This window comes from Oryzias latipes, chromosome 11 (assembly GCF_053564925.1).
Source record: "Oryzias latipes strain Hd-rR chromosome 11, Olatipes_Hd-rR_3.1".
NCBI lineage: Eukaryota > Metazoa > Chordata > Actinopteri > Beloniformes > Adrianichthyidae > Oryzias > Oryzias latipes.
The window spans coordinates 6,201,868-6,225,263 of NC_136247.1; the positions used below are offsets into that span (position 1 = coordinate 6,201,868).

The following is a 23,396-nucleotide window of genomic DNA, read 5'->3' on the forward strand; positions in this document are numbered from 1 at the left end:
AAAGGCCTGACAGGCTCAAACATGTAATGAGAACATCTGCCAGGAGAATCTGTCACCCTTTGAGAATACCAGTCAGACACTGGAAAGGCTGGGCAGACAATGGTCACCTCTTCAAGACCTGCCTTCATGACCCCAACCCCAAATGAACAGTAAATATTAGTTTCATCCAAAAATCTTGTGCTGCAGGACTTTGATGTCATACATTTTCTATCAGTACCAAATGTAAATCTCCAGGATAATATTTGAAATGCTATCAATCCTATAAAGTACCAAAAAAAAAACAATGCTGTCACCATCGTGCATAAATGCCAGGTTTTCTTTGAAGTAACAATGCTTGCCTCTTTATTGAAATTATGATAACCAAGAAATAAAATTAGGTATTTCTCTTTTGTATTAATTCTTATTTCAAAAAGTTCAGCAAAAGTATGTCAATTAACTTGTGAGCTATGGGTTTTTATATTATTTTTGGACAAAACTGAAACATCATTTTACAAAAAGAAAATATAAAAATGAATGCCCTAACTAATGTTTAAATTTTATGGGTCTTGGTTCAGGTATATTTATTATTTTATTAGTTTATTTGATAGGTGAAGTGTCTTGAAATTGTTTAATGCTTGTCTAAATTGCAATATTTCATCACAGCAGTACAGCAGCTTGAAGGAATTTCTATAATAAGAAGATAAATATTGAATTTAGTCAAATATCAGCTGTTAAAAAATGTTTCATTCAATATAAAATCTCCCTTTAACAGGAGTGTTTTTTAGAGTTTAGAAACCATTTAATTCTTTATTTTTCAAAATTACATCATTTTAGGATTTTGTTAGGTTTAGAGCTAAATAAATTTTTGATATGAAATTAATATTTACAAAACATTTGAAAATGTGTCTCTAAAGACAAGAAACACAGCAAAGTTGATCAACGTAAACTTCAGAGCTCAAACATTCTCAACAAAAACAGTAGAACAGTGTTGGCTGTTTTTACATTTTATTGATAAATTATCATTTTTAAAAAGACACACAAACCATTTGTTCCTTCTATTCCCACTACTTCGTTTTTTTAATACGTTTTTTTCTGGTTTATTGTCATAATCACATTCAAAACAAGGTTAGACGTTGGAACTGTGCTCAAGATTGAGTTTTTGTTTTTAATATAGAGATGCTAGCATGGAAGGAGTTCAGAGGAGATTGGAAAGCAGCAATTAAAGCGGAGGGAGGAGGTTTACATTCTAACCCCCAGGAGGAAGGAGTAAAGATCTCAGCTCCCTCTGAAACAAAACATAAAGAAACCTCAATGCCATGACGGAGTCCACATGCAGCTGTGAGTTACTCTGGTTCTGGGTTTGGAAATAATCTTAACGATTGCAGCAATTTAGGCTAAGAAAAATGACCCAGCAGGGCTATTGCTCCTTAAAGCTGCAAACATATAGGAAAAGGAAGAAAAAGAAAAGAAAAGAAATCAGAGGTGGGCATAATGCTTTTTTTTAACCTTACAGTAGGCAACATAATTGGCACACATGAGTACATAAAGACAATTACCTTTAAAAGTTGATCGTTTGGAGCATTAAAAAACAAACATTGTTACGAGCACACTGGCAAGGTTGCAGTGCAGCATGAATGTGTATCTCACTGCAACTCCAGATCAACTAGCAGCAAAACCTCACTCAAAATTGCATAAATCATAGTGCAATGGACAATGATTTCAGGAGGGGGTTTCATTTTGTTCTGGTCAGTAACAAGACAAAGAAAGAGTACTGTCAGGCCACTTAGGCAGTTAAAAACTGGTCCAAAAATCCTAAACAAAACCATATTGTTCTACAAACTTAATAAAAAGTAGCCAGATCAAATTTGTCATTTATCTAAAAAAAAAAAAAGTGCTTTTTTTTTTTTTTTTAGTAAAACTTGAGCAAGATTTCAAATCTTTGTGGACCAGCTCTGGATTGACCTTCAGGAGGAGGGTTTGCACAGTGACTCAGAAAAAATCCAGACATGAGCACGACAGGAGAAATCCCCAGCATACACTTCTTCTGGTATCAGACGTGCGTAACATCTCGGAAGTCTGAAGAGGTAAGGAAAAAAGAAACTAAAAAGAGGGTTTGTCGTTTGAGCCGTGCACGTCTTTACTGTTCTCTAGGCGAAGCTGTTCTCCGGGTAGCTGACTTTGATAGCTCCCCAGTAGCAGGCTCGTATCAGACAGATGAGGCCCAGCAGGTAGGCAAATGCCCAGGACACATAGGTGGCGTTGTAACGGCGGGCAAAACCTCGAGTCCCGACCTAACCATGGAGGAGATTTAAAAAAAAAAAAAAAAGGGGGGATCAAAACATGGTTGACATTCTCTTACTAATACTGACGATTTTGATTTTATTGCAAATCTGCTCAAATGTAAAATTAGATTAAATGGAAATGTGAAATGGTCTCTCTATTACCCATTCCTTTCCGCTTGTTTAGTGGTAATTTATTCATTTATTCAATTTAATCATTTTTTATTTTTTAAAGAGGAATAAAAAACTTGCTAAAATCATTTCATTTTTTTTACAGCCATAAAGTCAAATTCATAAAAGAATCTGATGTTAACACGATTTTAAATAGTTACCCAGCAAAGGAGAAAAACTTAAAAACCTTTAAGTTTTTCCCAGAGATGAGCATCTCAGAAGTCAAATTCATAAGCATAAAGGGAAAACATACTCACTGTTAAACCCACACCAATGAAAATGCAGATCATTCCTACAGTAATGTAAGCGCAACAGCGCCTCCTGGGGAGCGCACTGCCAACAGACGATCTACAAAAGGACAAGAACAAAATGAAAACAAGGGATATTTAGGATTTTTAAGAATAAAATCATTTTTATTTTAGATAACACCAGAATTTTACTTAATAAAATGCATTTATTTTTTGCATGACAGTAACACCTTCCATTTCCTTCTTCCTGGTTATTTGCTTCAAATTACAAAAAAGCTGCTCCATGAAGACCTCATAGGTCACTCATGAGGACAGTCACATGTCCACCTCCCATCGTTTTCATTTTCATTCATACTCCAGCCAAGCATTTACAAGTCGACTACCCTGAAGCTGCTGCCTCTGCTGCAGCCCCTCACCCACTATAACTTTTATTCCCCAACATCTCACATGGCTCTCATGTGACTGGACTCCGACATTCTTCAGGGATTGCTGCTATTCAGATGCCTTAGAGGGCCCGAATCACCTGATATTTAACGGGTTTTTTTTCTTTTAAACTCTTCCTTCCTTCTTGACTTCTTCCGTGCTCCACTCCGTGTTTGAACAGTGATCACACGGCAACCACACTTTACAATTTACAATATCTAGGAATAACTTGATTTACCTCAACTCAGTTTTGGAAGACAGGTTTTTGAACATTAGTCTTAGTTACTCTGCTAGTTTGACTTTTCTAGGAGGGGGGCAAACATTTTAGAGTCATTTGCAGCATCGTTTCCCATTACTTTACTTTTTCTTATAATTAAGTTACATTTTTACAAATGAGAAACAGTGACAAATAAAATGTGGTAAGAAACAAAATAATTTTGAAGTAACTTGCACAAAAATGTGTTTATTGGCAGCATGTTGCTTTAAGACCCACTCCGATGGAAATCCTGCTTTTTAACATTTTCTTTTGAAGAAAACTAAGCTTGAAATTGCATTTTAGGTCTTTCTTTATTCATATTATTTTGACTGGTGTGCAGACAAAAAATGCCATTGAAAAGGAGCTTTTAGTGTGACGTAGAAAATACGCTGGGCGGGCCACAAGCTCCCTGCTCAATAACACTGAGGGAAAGTGGGGGCGGGGTTGCTCCGCACCAACAGTACCGCCCACGACTCAGAGGTAAATTTCTAATTTCTAATTTCCCAATTTCCCTTCTAACTATTGCCACGCTGCAGAAACTATGTCTTAGAAAATTACATGTTTTGGGGGTTTATTTAGCAAAAAACGGCATAATCATAATTAAAACATCACTAGGAACATCACTGGAGTGGGACTTTAAGTTGAGCTTCCACTAGAATCCTAGAATCCATTGGAATGTTTTGTACTTTGATCATAACTGCACAAAAGCTTGGACTTTCATTTGAATTATTCATTTAATAATGGATGAAATGTTTGTTTATTATACAGTCAGTACAAAGGCCTAAGAGTCCCGGTGCTCCAATTTCCACAAAACTTGCTTTAGCACTAAAACAGAGGAGAAATTCCTTGAAACGGTTGTCATCTAAATGACAAAACGAGAAATCTCCACGTGGAGTTTTTTATACACAAAGTCCCATTTGTGATGTTTTGCCTTTAAGGCCCAACTATCAATGCTAGTTTTCAGCAGGGTCACTTTTGTAAAAAAAAAAAAAAACTTTCCTCCTTTCTGGAATCCCTCTGATGAAATGAGGCATTGTGGGTAAGGAAATTCCTAACCTTAGAAACTACACATTGGAAAATTTTCAACCCATTTGTTCACCCAATTCCTCACCTCTGTGACCCACCAAACCCCCTTAAACTTTACATGTGAGGCCAATCTTTAATTCCTGTCACACGTCTAGATTAGCTTCCCCCTGGAAACTGAAAATTCCCGCTTCGAATCTCAGCGCCCAACTGCAACTGAACTGAAACAGTAAGTAAGAGTCTGATTACAGCTTCTGAGAACTGTGTAGCTTAAGGATTTGTTGCAGAATAAACCAACCACAGAGTTCCCTTATCTACTTGCTAAATAATTGCAAGATGTATTTGGGGGCGTTGTGATCTTCTGAAGTAAAGGTGCGTTTAGACTGGTGTCAAAGTAAATTGTTGAGGTGCAGCTCACAAGGGAACCTGAACAATGACCATAGGATATGAACATTCCTTCAAAACAAGAGCGCATTTTCAGATGGACTCACATTTTTTTGCAGTGTGGACACTTGGCGAGAGTGTTAAATCGAAGCTCCATCCACTGCAGGAAAAAAAAAAAAAAACAACACAAAAACAAGCATTTTCATTAACATTTCACTAAATAACAAAAAACAATTATCCTGCATGACATTAAACCAAAATAAATAAAGATTTTTTAGCAAGTTTGCAATTGGTTATTTCCCCTTATCACTGATTTATCATCTTGAGTCATTTTTATTCTGATTTCTGTTAGTTGTGCTTTTAGGTTAAATCAAACCCGATCACTTTAATCATTTTTAAGCTCCAGTTGACACAGGTCACTCTTGTTCTTTGAAGATGGAACAGAAATGGTCATTTAATGCACTTAAACAACAACATAAATTACGTTTGGGCTTGTATTCCAAAAATGTGTAAAGAATAAAAAAAAAGAACTAGTGTCAACCGGGGTTTAGATTCAACCCGAGCAGGTTAGGTTGAGGTTATGATATCCACCACTATGACCAGCTTTATGTCAACCTGTTGCTGTGCTGGGGGAGAGCCATCTCTGGAGAGACCAGACATAGGCTGGGATGACCGGGCGTCCTCACTGCCCTACAAGTGGCGCAAGCAACAACGTGCAGATGTTTAGAGGAGAAGGAAGCACTGACTTGGAGTATTTTCTGCCAACCAAGTTTTCATATAAACAACAATGGCAGGGAGGCACTTTAGGTCAGAGCAAACATGTAGATGCTTTTACCTATTTATTTTTTTTGGCACTAATTTTATTGAGATTGCAAACAGGCGAGGCTCTCAGAATGAAAATCCTTTAAAAAAAAAAAAGCAGCACAGCAACATCACCCTCTAAACTCTGTCATTGAGAGATCCTCTGGAAAGGTTTACGAACCAGAAAGGTGTTGCCGCAGTGACCGCAGACAACTCTCATGCCTTCAGGTTGGATGGGCAGTGCCGGCTGCGCTGGCTGCTCCTCTGGAATCACCATGACTGGGCTCAAGTTTATGATGCGTCTGCTGTAAACAAACAAACAAAAAATGTTCTGCTTCCATCTTAGCCAAGACATAATAATAAGGGTCTGGGAAAAAATATTCTCTAAGCACTTTATTATTTCATAAAAATAATGAACATGACTGCATGTTTTGGTTTTTTACCAGTTTGGTCGAGGACATCCTATCCTCCTGGACGTGTCCTTGCAGATGAGCAGGCAGTTGCAGGGACACCTCACATACTTCTTTCCTGTTGGGGGGTTCTTGATGGGCTGCATGACAAACAAAGTGCAGAGAACTAGAGGCCTGCTTTACAGAAATCCTAAAAACTGCTCCTCGAAAAAAATTTTAAAGACCAATTCTAATGAAAATTGTGCTTTAAACATATTCTTGTGCCATTTTTCTGATGATGGAGGACATACAGTGGGACGATCAAAGCTGACATGAATCTCCTTTTGTTTTGGTAAGACGTGCACAAAAAAGCACAGGAATTGCAGATCTTAGTTACTGCTGTTGCATAGTTTGCACCGACACACAAGAGTGTGCACTTTCTTAGAGAATTTTGTGTTTTCAGCTAAGCACAGTAAAACCATTTCCATTCAGAAACATTATTTGTGTTCTGAGAGGAATTGTGCTTAAAGCTAAAAATTTAAAATACAAAATATATTCACCCCTTATTGATTTAGAAAACAAACAACTCTCACCTGTTTGTTATTCTGGATGCAACATACTGGAATTTCAAATTAAAAAGTGACATTCTGATGCTTCAGAGGTACTACTGCTTTTAATGATGTCAAGAGTTTCCTTAAGGCGTTTCTGTCATCTTACTTATTTTTGTTACTTATTGTTCACTCTAGTCACTTAGCACAAATGAGGAACTTGTGTTGCGTCTAGACTGAACAGCAAGAAAAGGAGAAACTTCTCAGTCTAATTAAAGAGTTACTAGAAAGCCTGGTTTCTTAAAAGCAAAACGTAAAAAATGACCGTAAGTAAACCTTAAGAGTTTTGCACGTTTTTTTCCTAATAAGGCTCAACTTTTGAGCTGCATTTGTCTTGACTGCAGATTAAACAGGAGTTTTATTTATTGTCTTTATATTATAGGCCAACAATTAGGAATTGAACATTATAAAAGGTAATTTAACTGCAATGCAATAAATAAACAAAAAGGTCAAACATTGTAGTTTTAAAATAGCCGGCACTCTTCTCCTCTAGTTTTAAAGTGATTTTAGCTTTCATGATCTATTTTACTGTTTTCATCCTGATATGTTTTATTTATTGTGTTGGAAATTATTGCAGTTTTATTTTCTCTTTGTGCTTTAATTTGGTCTTTCTCTTGCTTTGAAACACTTTGTGAATTAATTGTGCAACAAAATGAAAATCGCCTTTCCTAAATGTCATTTTGTGAACACTGTCAGTACTTTGATGTTAAAAAAAAAGATTTAAAATAACAGGAAAACAGAAATCAAATGAAAAAAGGAAGGAACTGAATATTAAAATGTCAAAACTGAAAAGGAATTAAAAGAAGAAAGGAGAGGACGCTTTCCTGAGCTCATTAATAAAACAGTGGCTTTCTCTTACTGTGGCTTCGTTGCAGACTGTGCACTTGACCACGTGCTGATGCAGCTTTCCATCCAGGTTGATAAGCGACTGGCACACGCGGCAATTGATGACGGGCACACCGCTGGCGTCGGGGCTGGCGATGGCGGTGTAGGGGGGAGGTAGCTCGGCTTTAAGGGAGGGAAGATTAAAAAAAAATACAAAGAAAAAACACCACAGTGAGCCGTCGGTGCCCACCAACAATTATTCAGCGGATTCACAAACCCGCTTAACAGTGTCAAATGAAAGCCATCTGAGAGAAATGCACCTTATGTGGCACTCATTACGAAAATAAACTGTCATAAGGGAGAATTAATGGCTTATTTAAACACAATCCACTTACTAGATCCAGAGAGGTTTCAGATAAAAAAAAAAGCAGAAACAAAATGATGAAATAATATGCAATAGGAGGAAATGTTACCAATAACGTATTATAGGTGACAGTAAAACCTTCGGACAATTCATTTGAAATTCTGTTTAAAGCACATAAAAAGATTAGAAAATGTTCAAATTTGGATTTTTTAAAGCAATATTTAGTGGAGTTTTTTTTTTAAATCAGTTTTTAAATGTCAATTAAACCAAAGCCTGTTTAGGATTGATGTAATTAACATGCAGACAAATATCCATTCATTGTTAAAAACCTGTTTTTGAACTGATAGATTATAAAAGGTACAAAATACCAATAAAAAACTCTAATTTTAAGATGGGATCCTAAACCGCAGAGCATAGATATTTAAAGCTCAACACTGTTCAGTAAATTAACAAAAGAAAATCTTATTTTCTTAGTTTTAAAGAATTTCCACAGTTTAACACTTGTTTAGTTTAAGATATACCGGTAGGTTTGACATTTTTACCTCCCTACACGTTTCAAACAGAACTTTACCAAATCAAAAACCCATGTTGCAGTTCTATCATCTTGAATAATATTGTAAAAACTTCCTTTATCATAATAGACCAGTAACCACATTTATTGAATCAGCCTTTTTAATATTTTACATTTTTCTGAATGCAGTGGCACCTCGGCTGCCTTAAAGCTCCGATGTTCATCGGTCTAAACACCTGTCTTAAATTTAACATTTTAGTAAAGGGAAAGCCTTTTGAATGACAAATATCTACTAAACAAACAAATGAAAAAATACATTTTTTTATTAAGTAGCTCAGAAAAGATAGGGTACATCTATAAAACTGGAAAACAAAAGTCTGTTGATACAAAACTGGAAATTTCAAATGAAAACAATCTGAAATTACCGCCGCCGAGCCCGTGTTTTTTTTTTTTTTTTTTTAAAGGTCAGTTTTAAGTTCAAATTTAAAACCAAACCATTGTTTTTAAGGAATTACTACAATATTATTTGTGCTGAATATTAAATCTAACTACAGGCCGACTATTGTGTAACGGTTGAAGGGGTGGAGTTGTTTTTTTTGGGACTTCAAGATGACGTTTGTCTTTCTGGATTGAAGCATGCGCTCGGTTTGCTCTACTGTACTTTTCTCTTGTTTTTGTGATTGTGATACTCTGGTTGTGTAGCTTCTGTTTTATTCGTGCACCAGTACTTTAAAACTGTGCTTTATAATGAACATTATGAATCAAGGCACAAATACCTTTGGAGCCCCGAAACCAGCATATTCAGAAGATGGGTTTTTTTGCTACCATTTTAACTTTTCTCTCTGCTGAGCTCCTGCGCTCTTTTTTTGCACAAACCGTGAAGGTTACAAATGTTTTTTTCTGTTGTTAAATGGGACGTTGGAATTACCGGATTAGAATTACATATGTAAAAACCACTAAAGGTTTACCAAGCGGCTGACCTGGTTCCAGTTACTTTCATTCTCAAACCCATCTTAAACAGGAAGTGAAGTCTCTTATTGTGGCCATTTGAGCCAACACAAAAAAAATTAAGCCATTGGCATTTCCTCTCACTCTGTAGGGGAATAATAAGACAAATCGACAGGTCAATGAGCTTGGCTCTCCACACCACAGGAACAGGTGGGACATTCCACATACAATTTGGACAAAACTGGCTATAAATATGACTCGAAAATGCCAAAGGTTGCACTCTCACTGGTATGCAACCAAACCAACCCCCTGAAAACAATTATTTATTAATAACTTTTTTTTATCTTAAATAAAACTCAGTTTTTTAAAAATGTGTTGTCATCTTCACCCCTTGAATCACAGAAATCTTTTATTTTTAAAAAGAGAAAAAATCTGAAATGACAGAGATTACTACAAACTGGAATGAAGAAACTAATTGAAGTCTTTATACAAGTCTATATGTAAGGGTTAATGGCCGACGAAGTGTGCGGTTACTACTTTTTAACGCACGCCGTGGAAGCCTGAACCGTCCGACGCGAAGCGGAGGACGGTTGCTTCCGCGAAGTGCGGTAAAAAGTAGTAACCGCACACTTCGAAGGCCATTAACCCGCTTATACCATGGTCATTTACAAAAGCAATACATATTAACCAGGTTTTAGTCCTTAATTCTTGTTTTTTTTTTCGATTTGTATCACTTTTCTCATAAACAGCGTACTATAATGTTACGTGATGCGGCGCATCGCGCCGCATCACGTAACATATAGTCCGCGTCGCGCAGCACCACCGCTGCAGTTAAGATTCGGCGATATATATATGCTGATCGTCCCGATGGGTTGAATAAAGCATCAATTCAGAGGGAAAGTTAATCGCTTACCGCTTGTTTTTGCCCCGATGATCTGATGAAGCAAAAGGTTGTTTTACAGAAGCCGGCGCAGTGATACAAATCATTTAAGCTAGCCGACCGGAACTTCTTTTTTCACCGTGCGGTTATCAGGTTTTAACGCATACCCAGCAGCCAATCAGAATCGAGTATTCAACCGGACCATGGTATAAGTAATTGTATATACACTTAATAAAAATGCTTCTAAAGAAAATGAATAAGCTTTCCCACATTCATGAAAACAAACATTGCTGGAACAACATTAATAATAATAATAATAATAATAATAATAAGGGTTTTTTTCAGTATTAAGAAAAAATACAAAATATTTTTCCGAAGGCCATATGAAATATTTCCATATGCTTACATATCTAAAAAACGAATAAATGTGACAAAAAGAAGTAGTCATGAAATACAGATAATTAAGCCAAAGTTAATAACAATAAGTTGCATGAACTACTTTGATCAAGGAAATCCCAGAGGTAATGCTGGCTCTTGAAATGTGTGTGCAAATGGATGATATGTGATAACAATTTTCATTTTTTTTCTTCCTTTTGATTAAAAATAACATTTGACATCAAATTATAAACAAAAGACTATTAAATTGAAACATCTATTGACCAGCTCTAAAATAAACCGACTCATAAACTAAAGGTTAACAAACAACATTAAGCAATTTGATGATGAAATAAGTAAAGAAAAGCCACGCTAAATGGTTTTTATGTTTTCTCTAAATGTTGTTAGTCTCCCTTAGTCCTAAAATTTACCGCAATGCATGTCTGACACTGTATTCAGCAGCCATAAGACGTCGATATCCACCCTCTCAGACGTAAGATGAGAAGACAACAGCACCACAACATCCCTCCTCCACTGCAAGGAACAGCTATTGCTGTATTCTTAGTGTAAATCTAAACGGCTGATAATGATCTTTTTCTGTTTTCCTATTTAACTTGTGACATGAAAATGCTTGACGCAAAGCATAAAAAGCTACATTTCTTAAAACAACTGGACAGGACGGTGTTTAAATTAATAAAATAAAGTGCTTGACGTGCAACTATTTTCCTCACTAATCTGATTTTACTCCAAAAATGTCTCTGGTAATTTGTTTTAAGGGCCACTTCAGGCGCAGGTTAACTCTATGTCGAGCAATAACATTATTTCGGCCACTTCAGTGGATTTTTTGGGTCCTTGATCCCACCGTGTTAAAGGTTAACCCCTTTGCTTGCAACAAGACAGTCGACATATGAATGGACTATGGGGACATCATCTTATGGTTATAATCAGGATGATATAAAGCCACTTCATATGCGACTGACATGGCCAATTCTCTATTAAAAAATGAGTAAACATCATCACCCAATTCTCTTGCTTTAGCCTAATTATAGGGTCACACTTCCTCCAGTTTAATTTAAAAATATGACAACCTTATGTTTAAAAAGCTCACCTATATTTAAAATACAGTGTGTGAATGTGTAGACATGATGCAGTATAAAAGGAGCTGTGAAGACTATATGTAAAAAAGTATTACTAAAATCCAATCATTTTACTTTGAGGTGAATGAGGATTATCTCGTCCAGCTCTTGTTTGTATAACATCGCTTAAAAAATGGATATATAACAAACGTGCCTGACAGAATTTAATGGTCCTCTATTTAAAAAAAAAACACCTTGATCTGTGTCACATCTCAGGTCAAAGATGAAAATAAATGAGACTCAGATAAAGTTTTTTATCATAAATATTTAATCTACTTAAACACTCCAGAAATTGTGAAAATAGGCTTTAAGTGTTTTCTTACTCTTACTTCTAAATATTAGGGCTGTACACATTAATTGATTTATTAGATGAGTTGATTTTTTATTTCTCCCATCCAACCAGATCAATCGGTCTGACGCAAGTTGTTAATCAAATCGACCTATACAAATGTAAAATCAATTCAAAATGAAATAAATTGATTATTGGAAAACAAAAAATGATCAAGCTATCATTCCAGTCCGATGGTTAGAAACGCTTTGAATATAGCAAAGACGTGCTCTAATTATGCTAATATATTGATGTGGAGAAACAACAGTGGGCTGAATTCAAGGAAACTAAAATGTGAATGGATTTGCAATTAAATCTTGTTTACTTGTTTGTACATATATTTAATTTACACTTGATTGTCTTGCAAGAAATACAAGGCATCTGGAAAAACTTCACCTGCACTGTTCAGTAGCCAGGTATTTATCTCTGAGTCAAACTGGATCAGTTTTTGGCTAAAGATGTCCTGGTCAGTGAATCGGATCGTTCAAAATGAACCAACATCTACTATGAATCCTATCGTCAACCACAAATTATGAATTGAATCATTCCACCATGTAGTCTGGTTTAAAACAGGGGGAAAATATTGACTCAGACTCTGATTAATCCGTTATACATATGCAGAGTTTGCACCAACAATTCAAAGTGGGATTAGTTTATGAACTAGTCTGCAGAAGCGGTGGCTTTGGAATTGGTCTGATATTACTAAACTTTGTCTCGGCAAACTTGTGCAAACAAGCTGTCACTTTAGTGTTAAAGTCTAAAGTGATTAATCCAACAGTGAATTAGTTTTCTTTTTTTTTTGGTCAAGATTAGCCCTTTTTCCTCAAATGTTATTTGATATAAACCCTAATGACTAGAAAAGGCGCATTAGTCTGTCTTGAGTTCCTTTACTTTGCCACAAAACAACCAGTGTTGTTGCAATAGCCAGTAAAAGCTTAAGAGGAAAAATTATTTGACCTGGATTTGTTGGTGTGAATTACAGTAAAAGTAATGCTTCACGGCAAAATGTAAAGCCTACAATGCAGAAAAGAATGTCCCCATGTCTGATCATGTTTGCAGCTTCAACGAATTGTCTCCTGAAGCGCATAAATTCAGAAGATCACGATGAAACTAAATCCATAACACAAGTCATTCCCATCCATAAATGTTGGATCGGTTAATGTGCATAGGATTTATTTGTCAATATTAGCTAAACATGTCTTAAGCCTGTTAATATCAATTTCTAGGAATGTATGATTTGTTGTTTTTCAAGAAACTAAAGCCAGCTGTTTGTGATCTTAATGTAAATACATCAGTATGCTTTTAATAGCAGGAAGACGAGACAAAGGCAGCTTGCATGTCTTCATCTGCAGTGGTTTAACTCTCCCTCCTCATGATCAACAGCAACACAAGGCTTCCTCGTTCTTGACGTATAAATCCAGAAGATCTTTAGCTCAGTGCGTCGTGATGCATGAATTTACTGACTAAATCAGAGCAGTAATACCACAGCAGGCCCTCTCCTCTCTAACCTATTGCTCCAGTTCTCACGCTGCTCGCTCCATTTTTATTTAATTTATTCATTTATTTATTTTGTCTGCTGCCGTTCCCCCAATCCCAATGCCCTTGCCCCGGCCTCGCTGCGGTTTTATTTACGCTCTAACTCGATACGCCTTCGAAATGATTCAGCATGCAGGCGCGCGAGGCTCCGCGTTCGCCCGTCTGTTTACCTCGGGGGCTGGAATCCTGCAGGTACGGGGAAGCGTTGGGGGTCACATTCTCCGAATTGGGGCCCGACAGCAGCGGGGAACGTTCGTCCATGCCGTCGGAGGCCATGTCGTCCTGCGGGAGGCTCCTGGCCACTCGAGGGAGGGCAGCCGGCTGCAGTGGCTGGCGGTGCCGAGTTGGTCCGGTCCGGCAGACTCTGTAGACGACGGCGGCCTGAGAGGGGAGGAGCCTCGTGCGGTCCCCGCCCCCTTAAAACTGCTCCGGGCATGGGCTGTTCTCTGGAGCTGCCTCAAAACATCCCAGGAAATGCCTCTGCAGTAAAGTTCGTTTTAGCCTACCCAAAAAACAAAAAACCCAAATTCATAAAGTAAAACTTTTATTCAAAACTGAGTGTTTAAAAGAGACAAGTGGTTAAATTTTAAGCGTTTTCCAATTGAGATCCCAAACCATTTCCATTTATGGCCACTAGATGGCACTATAGACTGAAGTCATAACCTCCTGTTAGTCCGGTCATGGTCAAGTTTTATTGATGTCTTCATGTCTTTAACAAATTCAGTTTTGCAAATATAAATTCACTTATCTTAGACTATTGTAAAAAAAAAAAAGTATAGTATCAAAGTAATAGGTAGCTGTTTTGTCAGGGCTTCAAATCCCAATAAGATTTGGAGCCTGTTTACTTGCATATTAAAAAAATCTAATCGTCTGATCAATTTATTTAAGAAAATATGTTGAAGGTAAATCTGATATCCTTTAACAGATAATAGGAGTTAAATAATTATGAGAAGTTTCACTTACTAATCCATATTTCTCTACAATAATCTGATTTCCGCCTGCATGAAACCCATTTATTCTGTAAATAGTTTTTTTATATATCAGAAAACTTGTAAAATGAAGAAAATAAATTACAGAAAATAGTATTCAAAGTGTGACTGGAAAGCAAAACATTTTCTATATGAAAGCCAGTCACCATTTCCACATTGTGGAGTATAAACAAAGAATTGCAGAAACTTATGACTCGGATTTTGAGACTCATAAGGTTTATATGACACGACAAAGCTGAAGGCACAGCTGGTATATATAATAATAATATAAAAAACTAAACACTGTAAAGAAAAAAAAGTTTTAAGTCTCTACAAATACAGAAGCTTTGAAGGAACTCTGATAAAGGACTTAGAGCCTCATTTATAAAACTTTGCGTAGGATTTGCGTCAGAAGTGGCGTACGGATGAAACATAGGACGTGCGTACGCACAGAAATATTCGGATTTATTAAACCGTGCGCACGCACATCCTACGCATCTTTCCCTTTATAAATCACAACCGATTCTAAATGCAGCGCAGCTTTTTGCGGCTACATGACACGCCCATAGTTGCCCATAAATAGTCCGTGAAACGCCCACAAATTAATATTCATGGCTTGCTAAATCATGGCAAACACAGAGAGGAAATCAAAAAAACGTAACTTCACTCAATGTGAAGTAGAAGTTATCGTTGGCGAGGTGGAAAAGAGGAGAAGAATGTTGTTTGGAGGGCACAGTGTGGGCATTACTAATGCCAAAAAGGCACGTGAGCGGCAAACGGTGGCAGACGCCGTAAATGCTGTAGCCTCACAACCTGGGACGTGGCCGAAATAAAAAAGAAATGAAAGAAATGATCGGACATCAAAGTCGAGGCAAAAAAAACGTCTAGCGCGAGTAAGCCCTGGCTGCAGCCTGCAGAATGGGTCATCGTAGTGGAATGCTTTGATTGCAGAGGAATGTGAACACGCTGTGACGGCCTCAGCATGGGCGGGGCTAACATTCCACAGCGTGTTCACATTCCTCTGCAATCAAAGCATTCCACTACGATGCCCCATTCTGCAGGCTGCAGCCAGGGGTAGTTGTCTAGCGCTGCATCGGCAGAGTGTGTCCGCCGGGTGGGGGGGGGTGGTGGGGGGGGGGGGGACCGGAGCTGACCCCTCTTGATGAGAAACTGGCCGCTATTATTGGGGAATCCCTATTAAGTCCCCCTTATCGGCGTCCTCCTCCGCCTCAGTCACCTGACTGAGACGGAGGGGACGCCGACGCGCCAGGGTCAGGCTGACACAGGAAAGAGAAATAATTCAAATGAATGCAGTCAAGTCACATGTATGCAGGCTACACAATTACAGATTATTAATATAGAACAATTTTATTTTAGTTGCTGGGTGTTCCAGCGGGGCCAGTGGTTACGATGCTGCAGCTGAGCAGCCGTCTGGACCCAGCGTCTCCACGGCACGCGGCTCTCAGCCCTCCAGCAGTGGACGTGTCCTCACCGATGCAGTCCTTGAAATGCAGAGGGAAGTCAGTAGTTCAATCAGAGAGGTGGCCAAGGAGTTGGGCGAAATCAAGATCGCCCTGACTGAAATAAACTGCACGATGAGGGAATTCTTAAATAAATAATATTTTCCACACCTCTTTTTCTTTATAAGCGACGCATCACTTCCAAACGCTGGCGCACAGCAGCAGCAAATGGCTCAAATGCGTGGGGATGGGGTTCAGGGTCGGGGCCAACACAGCAATCAGCGCCAGGGGGTAGAGGCACGTTTTTAAGCTGTGCCACATTGTGTAGCACAGCACATGCCAGCACGATTTGGCACACACTGTCACTTTCACGTGTTTCTTCCATCTGCCGACGGTGTCGCCATTTCTCATTTCACCCGTTTTTGTGCGTACGCCTGGGTCAGAGCTTGCGTGGAGGACCGCACATTTTCCCGTCAAGTTTGCTTTTTATAAATCTCAACTATTGCGTAGAGAGTGGCGTACGCCTTCTTTTGTGCGTACGCAACGTTTATAAATGAGGCCCTTAAGCATGTATCATGAATTTTTGGATCAGTAGAGTTCTGAATCAGAATATATATCAAATGTTTGTGGTATGTAAACAAAGTTGTCCAGTGAAATAATAAAAACTCAGAGTCTCTTTGAATATCAGCACCTGCTAAATTTCGTTCAATTTCTATCCTTCCTGTTAAACTTAGATGTCACCCAAAGACCTTTTTGAACTTTGCATGCTGTCATTCAGCGTTTTACTTCTGTTTATGGTAGGTTTTTTATAAGTTCAAAATAAATGAAAATAAAAACAAATTGCTATATTTGCAGTGAATTGCAAAGCACAGGCTGGGGTTTTCTTTCTTTAGCTAAGTTTTCTTGTCTCAACAAGGATTAATAATACTTTGATAAAAGCTGACCACAAAATGCAAATATTTAGCAGCTAGTAAACCTCTCAGTGCAGACCAAAGCCAAAATGAAATTAGATTTTTTTAGAGATACATGCATAAATAAGAATTTTGGCGGGGAGCAATAACAAGAGGCTCAACTTGTTTGAAATTTACTTACATATCTTAAATAGTATGTTTATCTAATTATTGTGGGTGAACTGTGCCTACACTACCCTTTTATGAAGAAAAATGTTTACAATTTATACAAAGTCACCCAAAGATAAAATGCGAACATACAGATTTATTAACATTACCATGCCAAATGTTTACTGTACATGTGAAAACTGATTTTGTATACAGTAGGTTACAGTGTTTGTTAAAAAAATTTTTAAAGAACAATGTTTATGTGCCATGAATATCTATTGAAAAAGCTAAATAAAGTTTGAAAAATAAAAAAGTAAATTTTTCAAATAATTGAGAACAAAAAGGTTTTGTGAAAAATGCAGTTTTTCCACTGCGGTCTGTGGATGGGTGAAGACCTGCGTCATCACTCGTCAGCAACGTACTCTGCACCGTGCAACCACAATTTCTCGAAACTTTTTTTTAAACACATTTGCTCAAATAAATTAGGTACAAATGATTAAATCAATTTTGGGGGGGAATATCTATAGGTTTTATACGAAAAGATTAGCTTCATCCAGTGTGGTCCTTGACCTAGACCCTTCGCTCCATACTGCCCAACTATGTAGCCACAAGGGGGCCGAAGTCTGGGTCCCCCTGTGCCGGTCCCCAGCCCGGATAAATACAGGGTTGTGTCAGGAAGGGCATCTTGCATAAAAATCTCCGCCAAACCACCTGTGCGAATCAGTGAAAGCTGATTCCCCGTGGGGAACCCTGAAGAGGTATGCCGAAAAGTGAACAATATTTATTGGTTGTTGTTCTTTATAGTGTAAATTGTAAAAGTACTCCAGATTTTAAAATCAGTTGACAAACAAAAAATTCATACTGACCCTAAGATCCAAACCTGAAACTAACATCTGATTATGGTTGCTAACATGAATAAAAAGACTTCCCATAAGAAGATTCATGCTGATAATACGAAGGAGAAAACTACTGACTGCAAAATAGAACAAATAAGACCATCCAGAGCTGTCAAATAAATAGAGGAATTCTTCAGAACCATAGCAATTTAAGTGTCTTCTTCTGTTTTCTTTGGTTGGTCACTCAACAGCTTTTGAACTAAAGAACACCCATTAGCAAAAAGTAGTCCACAAGTATAAATTAGTCTATAAAAAAAGTGTGACAGAATACTTGAATTTTACTTTTAATATACTATATGGTTGTAAACTTAAAATGTTGCGATCTAGTCTGAAAAAGTATTCAATTAGTACTGTACTTCCCACACTACACATAGGCCTACATGGTAGTGTACTTGCTATACTTATACTTAATAAAATTAAGTTGGACTTTTTTCTAAAGGAGGACTTATTGAATTATTTATAAAAAACTTTAGATCTGCTTGACAGTTTATGCAGGCTTGCTGCTCATTACCCAGGTCATTGCTTTCCCTTACAGTTACAACCCTGTTGCTTGTTTGTGCCAAAGTGTCCCATTCCAAGCTGCTTATGTCAAGATTTGTTCTCAGACTAGTTCACTCTCTGGCTAAGGTTTAATAGACATAAATGTGGTGCAGCAGAAACAAGCTTTACAGCTTTAAGAGCTAATAAGCAAATAAAACGTCTGAGCTCTGAAAAGCATAATAATCAATCATGTAACATACATTTGGTAAGTTGACTAATAATACTTAAATAAACATTATGTTCCTGTATGGGAAGACAATGTGTGGAAGAAGCAAAAAAAAGCAAAATAAACTTTTTTTCTTCCTTTTTTTAATTGTTAACAGAAGCAGGAGTCATGGCTGCAGGGTGGAAACACCACATTCTTCTTACAGCAGACAGAGACACAAAAAAAGGCAGTTAAAGCAGACTCTTTAGCTTGCTTTCCCATTTGCTCTGAAGGTAATCCTGACGATGTGGTTGAGCCAAAGGAAGGTTTGTGCGTGAAAAGCTGCAGTTGAGTCAGTTTTTCCATCTGTGCTGCAGGCTTCAGTGGAGACACCAGCACGAACGCCACTCCTGTTTTTTCTATGCGAGGTGAGTAAAAAGTTCTATTGTATTTAGGTTTACATTTGTATGTTTGTGGGAAGTTTTGTTGTAATGCAAAAGTTAGATCTTCCAGTAAAATATTAGGAGGCTGTTTAGACAGTGTGTTTGTGACAAATCACAAACACACAGTCCAGCTTTTACAGATCCTCATTTACTTTGGATTTATTGTGTTTCATGACCTCTTTTTGCTTTCGTTTCTGGGCTATGTGAATACATAAAACCTTTCTTTAACCCAATTTTTAGGCTAATTCTTGATTGTTTCTTTCATATTATTGCTTTGAAAATTTTATTTGGATCACAGTGGCGGACTTGGCAGTTTGGGGGTCCAGGGCAAACAATAACGTGGGGCCCTCTGCAGGGGTTGCATTACTCTTTTCTTTTTTTTTACAATTCTTATCTATTGGCTAAAACACTGTTTTTATCAACCAGTGTGCCGCTGCACACTCATGTGCTGTAGGAGATGGTCAGGTGTGCAGTGGGTGATCGCCCTCATTAACTGATCTAAAAACATTTACCATCCCCAGGATATCAGCGTTTTGTTCATCCACACAGGCCCTGATAAAACACTGAGTAGATAGGAATATGAAAGATCATAAAATACTTTTTTCTTTGTGTTCATTTGATTCTATTAAAGACATTTTGATAAGAATGACGGTACCACGATTTAGCTGCAGTTATAACTGTTTTCTGAAAAGTCCCTCCCCTTTAACTGTCTCCACCAATCATTCTTGGAGGCTCAATCACACGTCATCAGTCTGACCAATCAGAAGTGGTTAAAGTCTCCACTTCCTTGTTCTGATTCTGCTCATAAAGTCGCTCAGTTCTAACAAAAATACCAGCTAAAGCTCGTCTTTAGTGGTGTAGCTTTCCACAGAATCCGGTATCAGACCGTAGAAAAAGTGAACAAAACAATGAAGCTCACAGACGCGAGTTTGTAAGCGTTCGGCCGCTGTTTGCACTACATCTCCCATGATGCATTGAGTTAAAATGATGTCGTCCTTGTTTAACGTCTTGAAACCACAACGAATACACATTAAACAGTTTTTGAATCTTTTAACTTAACTTTTATTCCATCTTTTAGAAAAAACAGCTGCAGCTTCCAGCTTTATCTGCTACAATTATCACAAAAATGCACGTAAGATTGCAGCGCGCTGTAGATCAATTCAGACTATGAGTTTCTCCTTTTTTTAAATTTTTGGATGCTGGTTTGCCGCAGGATTTTTGTCAAGGTTTAAAGTGTGCCGTGGCTCAAAAAAAAGGTTGAAAAACACTGGGCTAAAGCATCAATTGAATAACTCTACTTAGTGGTTCACTTTTGGACAGCATCAGTGTCAAGGATCTAAATGTTTGGATAAGCATGTAAAAAGTGAAATCACATTGAAATGTTAAATAAATATATTTGCCCTGTTTTACAGCAGGGTCTTCTTCAGTCTTTTCTTTAATTTGCAAGGTTTTATTAAAGAAATAAAAAAAAGAAATCAAAGTTTGTTATTCAAAACACATTTTAAGAAAAATAACTGCTAAATGTTTACCTTTTCATTCCATAAATTATTCTTTTAAAAAAGAAAAGAGTTGTGCACATGTTGAATTTTGTTTGTTGTGTCTAATCAGGTGACTGGGAGATGCTCTGGTGGATCATGAAATGGTTCTGCTTCTCCTGCTGCATCCTGCTGGGTACCAGCTCTCAGTCCAAGGATGCTGCTGCAGCAGGGTTTCTTCATGCTTTTTCACCTGAGCAAGAGTCAGGAGACACAGGGGGCTGGGAATGGGGATCTGGATTCTCTCCTTCTCATGTGCTCCACAGCTTCCCCGGGGACAGCCCGGTTGTTTCAGAATCTCCAGAATATGTGGTCAACTGCACCCAGCGCTTCTGGTTACCACCAGCTCCAATCTGTTGGGAAAACGCTGTCGGACCAGAAGAATTTGCCAAGTGTCGGGTGCTCATTCTGCAGAACGGGGCTGCCCTGCAGGCTCTGTCCATCTCAAGTGGAGTGGAGGAGGGAGGAAGTTCTTACAACCACAAAGCCAAAGAGGAGATCCAGGGAATTCACTCAGAACATCAGAAAATGGAAGACACAGTGAAAACCGTGGAGATGGTGTTTGTCTCTTTAGCTGAGAAGAGAAAAGAAGGAACAGAGCAGGCAGTCCTCACAAGGTAACAGTAATTGTTTCAATTCCTCTAATTGCAAAGAAAAAACTTCTAAAATCTTAATTTTATTTTAAAAGCATGCCCTTGAGGAAGTAGGGGTCCCTTCCATAGGTTTTTAAAAGATGCACCCAAAGAGTCACTTTACATTTGATTCACACTTTTAAAGGATTCTCTGATTCCTATTCTTGCTTTAAAAACAAGTTTGTAATTTTACCAATGGATATGGGGAAAATATAAACTCAATGGTTGACGATTTTCAGGTTACTAGCTTAATATCCAATTCAAAATGTATGAACTACAGAAAAATTTGATATTTTAACAGCTTTTGTGTGAGGTTTGTTTTCTCCCCACACATCTGTGTTATGTAGTAATTCAGCCTTTCAGCAGATGGTGCATTCAAGTTATTACTTATAATTGTAAGGTGGATATCTGGCAAACGGGTTTTCAAAAATAGGTTCAATTTCAGCTGAAAACACCAGCAATAAGTCTGGGTAATCATGAAAAATAAACTAAATGTGCATAGTTTCATCATGCAGTATGCACTGTAAAGAACCTGTGGGTCAAATTTGGCCACAGTTTATTTCCTTATTTTTAACTTTTTTTTAATGTAAATTATTTCTGATTGTTTTTTTTTTCATCATTTTTTTTTGTTATTATAATTATTTTGACTGTAGTGAATTCCGGCTGACAAAAATGAGCAGACAAAAAATAAATGGTCAAATTAACTTTAAAAGCCCAGAAGAAAATTGTTCTGGGGTTCTCTGGGGTTAAACAGCCATGCAGGATATAGACTGTGTGGTTCCTATTTGACAATTGTTTCAATTTTGATTTTTATTTCATGAATAAGGACAGATATAAAAATATCCATGTACTGTACAACAGCAGTCCAATTCACATGTTATGATGCTTTTGGAGAAGCTAATTTGTAGCATTGGACCCTACATGTTTTTTTCTAGAATGAATTACAAAAACGAGACTACCAGTTATTTATTTGACATATTTTTGTTTAGCATCCTTCAAGATACCACTATATCACCATGACAGTTTTGTCTTTCACTTTTAGCTAATTTATAGTCAGAATTTGCTCTACAGTAAGGTCTGCAAATGTATCGATTATTCTCCTGATTCATTATTTTCAGATATTTTGTGTTTCATACTAATTAGCTTTTGTGTAGTTACAAAACCTGTAGATTTACTGCATTTTCCATATTTTTGTAGGGTTTAATCGAGTTACTATAATCTCATTATGAAATTTGTAATGTTGTGGGTTAAAATGTGGTGTACTGCATGTAAGTTCTGTACCTGCAATACATGTAGTCCCACTCACTAGAAATCAGATCAGAAAGCATGTAAATCTTCATGCAACAATAGCTGCACTGCAGAAAAGCTCAACTTTCAGCACATCTTTAATCCAGTGAGTGATGCTACTATAATACTAAATCCACTGAGAATTGTTAATTATCCCCAAATTTAAAAGATTTACAGACCCAATCATCCATTATATTAGTTTAACAACTCTGGATTCTATTTTTAATCTTGTGTTTTAACGTGTTTTAGTTTTTGTTTTCTTTATTTCCCGTGTTCAGCCCTTTGTATCAACTGCTGTTGTTTGAAAGTGCTATATAAATAGAATTGACAACGTTAACACTCAACATTTCCAACCACCTTTTAACTGATGGAACATGCTGTGCAACTAAAACTGGACAAAAATCGTGATTCATCAATTAAGTCTATAATGGAGTCCCATGTTTTCTTTTATTCTGTTCAGAATGAAGCAGCATCTTGCCAACACAAGGGACAACATCTATGACAGGAGTGCTGTTGCACACCGCCTGGAGAGACAGTTCTCCACTTTAGAGAGAACCCTGCTCAACGCACAACATCGAATCGGCAAACTCTTTATGCCTGCGCTGAAGAGCCCTTACTTATGAACCACTGTATGTGCATGTACGTGTTGATGGATTCTTCAGAGTAGGCTTGCTGTTTGCAACTTCTGTCGGCAGAACACCTAAAACCTGTCATTAAGATCGTGAAAATGCAGCCGATAAATCTTGCTTCATATTGTATTGATTGTGTTAAATACAGAGATTTTGTAGCGTCATTGAACATGACGCAACTGCTCTACTTGTAATTCTGAAAAGAGAAAAAATAAAAGAAAAAAAGTTCAATTCTTTTCCTTTTTATGTACATATGTAGATTTTTTTTCTTTTTTTCTGAGAAATATAAATAAAGATGTAATTTACAGCTGACAGTGACATTATTGTATCCTCAAAATT

The 23,396-nt window shown here is 37.4% G+C and overlaps 2 protein-coding genes across 3 annotated transcripts; one reads left to right on the forward strand and one right to left on the reverse strand.

The window, feature by feature from the left end:
- Positions 1–967: 967 nt before the first annotated feature.
- pip4p2 (phosphatidylinositol-4,5-bisphosphate 4-phosphatase 2) lies at positions 968–14,226 on the reverse strand. 2 transcript variants are annotated; one of them, XM_023960166.2, is made up of 8 exons: positions 13,635–14,226; positions 7,421–7,569; positions 6,008–6,114; positions 5,746–5,869; positions 5,379–5,453; positions 4,871–4,923; positions 2,687–2,777; positions 968–2,270 (listed from the first exon to the last, which is right to left on the reverse strand). In XM_023960166.2, the coding sequence occupies exons 1-8, from the start codon at positions 13,738–13,740 to the stop codon at positions 2,127–2,129; spliced, it is 849 nt and encodes a 282-aa protein (XP_023815934.1). In that variant the 5' UTR covers positions 13,741–14,226; the 3' UTR covers positions 968–2,126. The 2 variants fall into 2 exon arrangements, with proteins under 2 accessions (XP_023815934.1, XP_023815935.1); XM_023960167.2 differs by lacking the exon at positions 5,379–5,453.
- Positions 14,227–18,811: 4,585 nt separating this feature from the next.
- si:ch211-57n23.1 (uncharacterized) lies at positions 18,812–23,364 on the forward strand. Its single transcript, XM_004074225.5, has 3 exons — positions 18,812–18,959; positions 20,583–21,126; positions 22,889–23,364. The coding sequence occupies exons 1-3, from the start codon at positions 18,953–18,955 to the stop codon at positions 23,049–23,051; spliced, it is 714 nt and encodes a 237-aa protein (XP_004074273.1). The 5' UTR covers positions 18,812–18,952; the 3' UTR covers positions 23,052–23,364.
- Positions 23,365–23,396: the final 32 nt, after the last annotated feature.

Coding starts and splice junctions, on each gene's coding strand:
- pip4p2 (XM_023960166.2), bottom strand. CDS start 13,740: ATGGCCTCCGACGGCATGGACGAACGTTCCCCGCTGCTGTCGGGCCCC. Junction 5,870..6,007: donor GGATGTCCTCGACCAAACTG/GTAAAAAACCAA, acceptor GTTTGTTTACAG/CAGACGCATCATAAACTTGA. Junction 5,454..5,745: donor ACTGCGGCAACACCTTTCTG/GTTCGTAAACCT, acceptor CGCCACTTGTAG/GGCAGTGAGGACGCCCGGTC.
- si:ch211-57n23.1 (XM_004074225.5), top strand. Junction 21,127..22,888: donor GAGCAGGCAGTCCTCACAAG/GTAACAGTAATT, acceptor TATTCTGTTCAG/AATGAAGCAGCATCTTGCCA.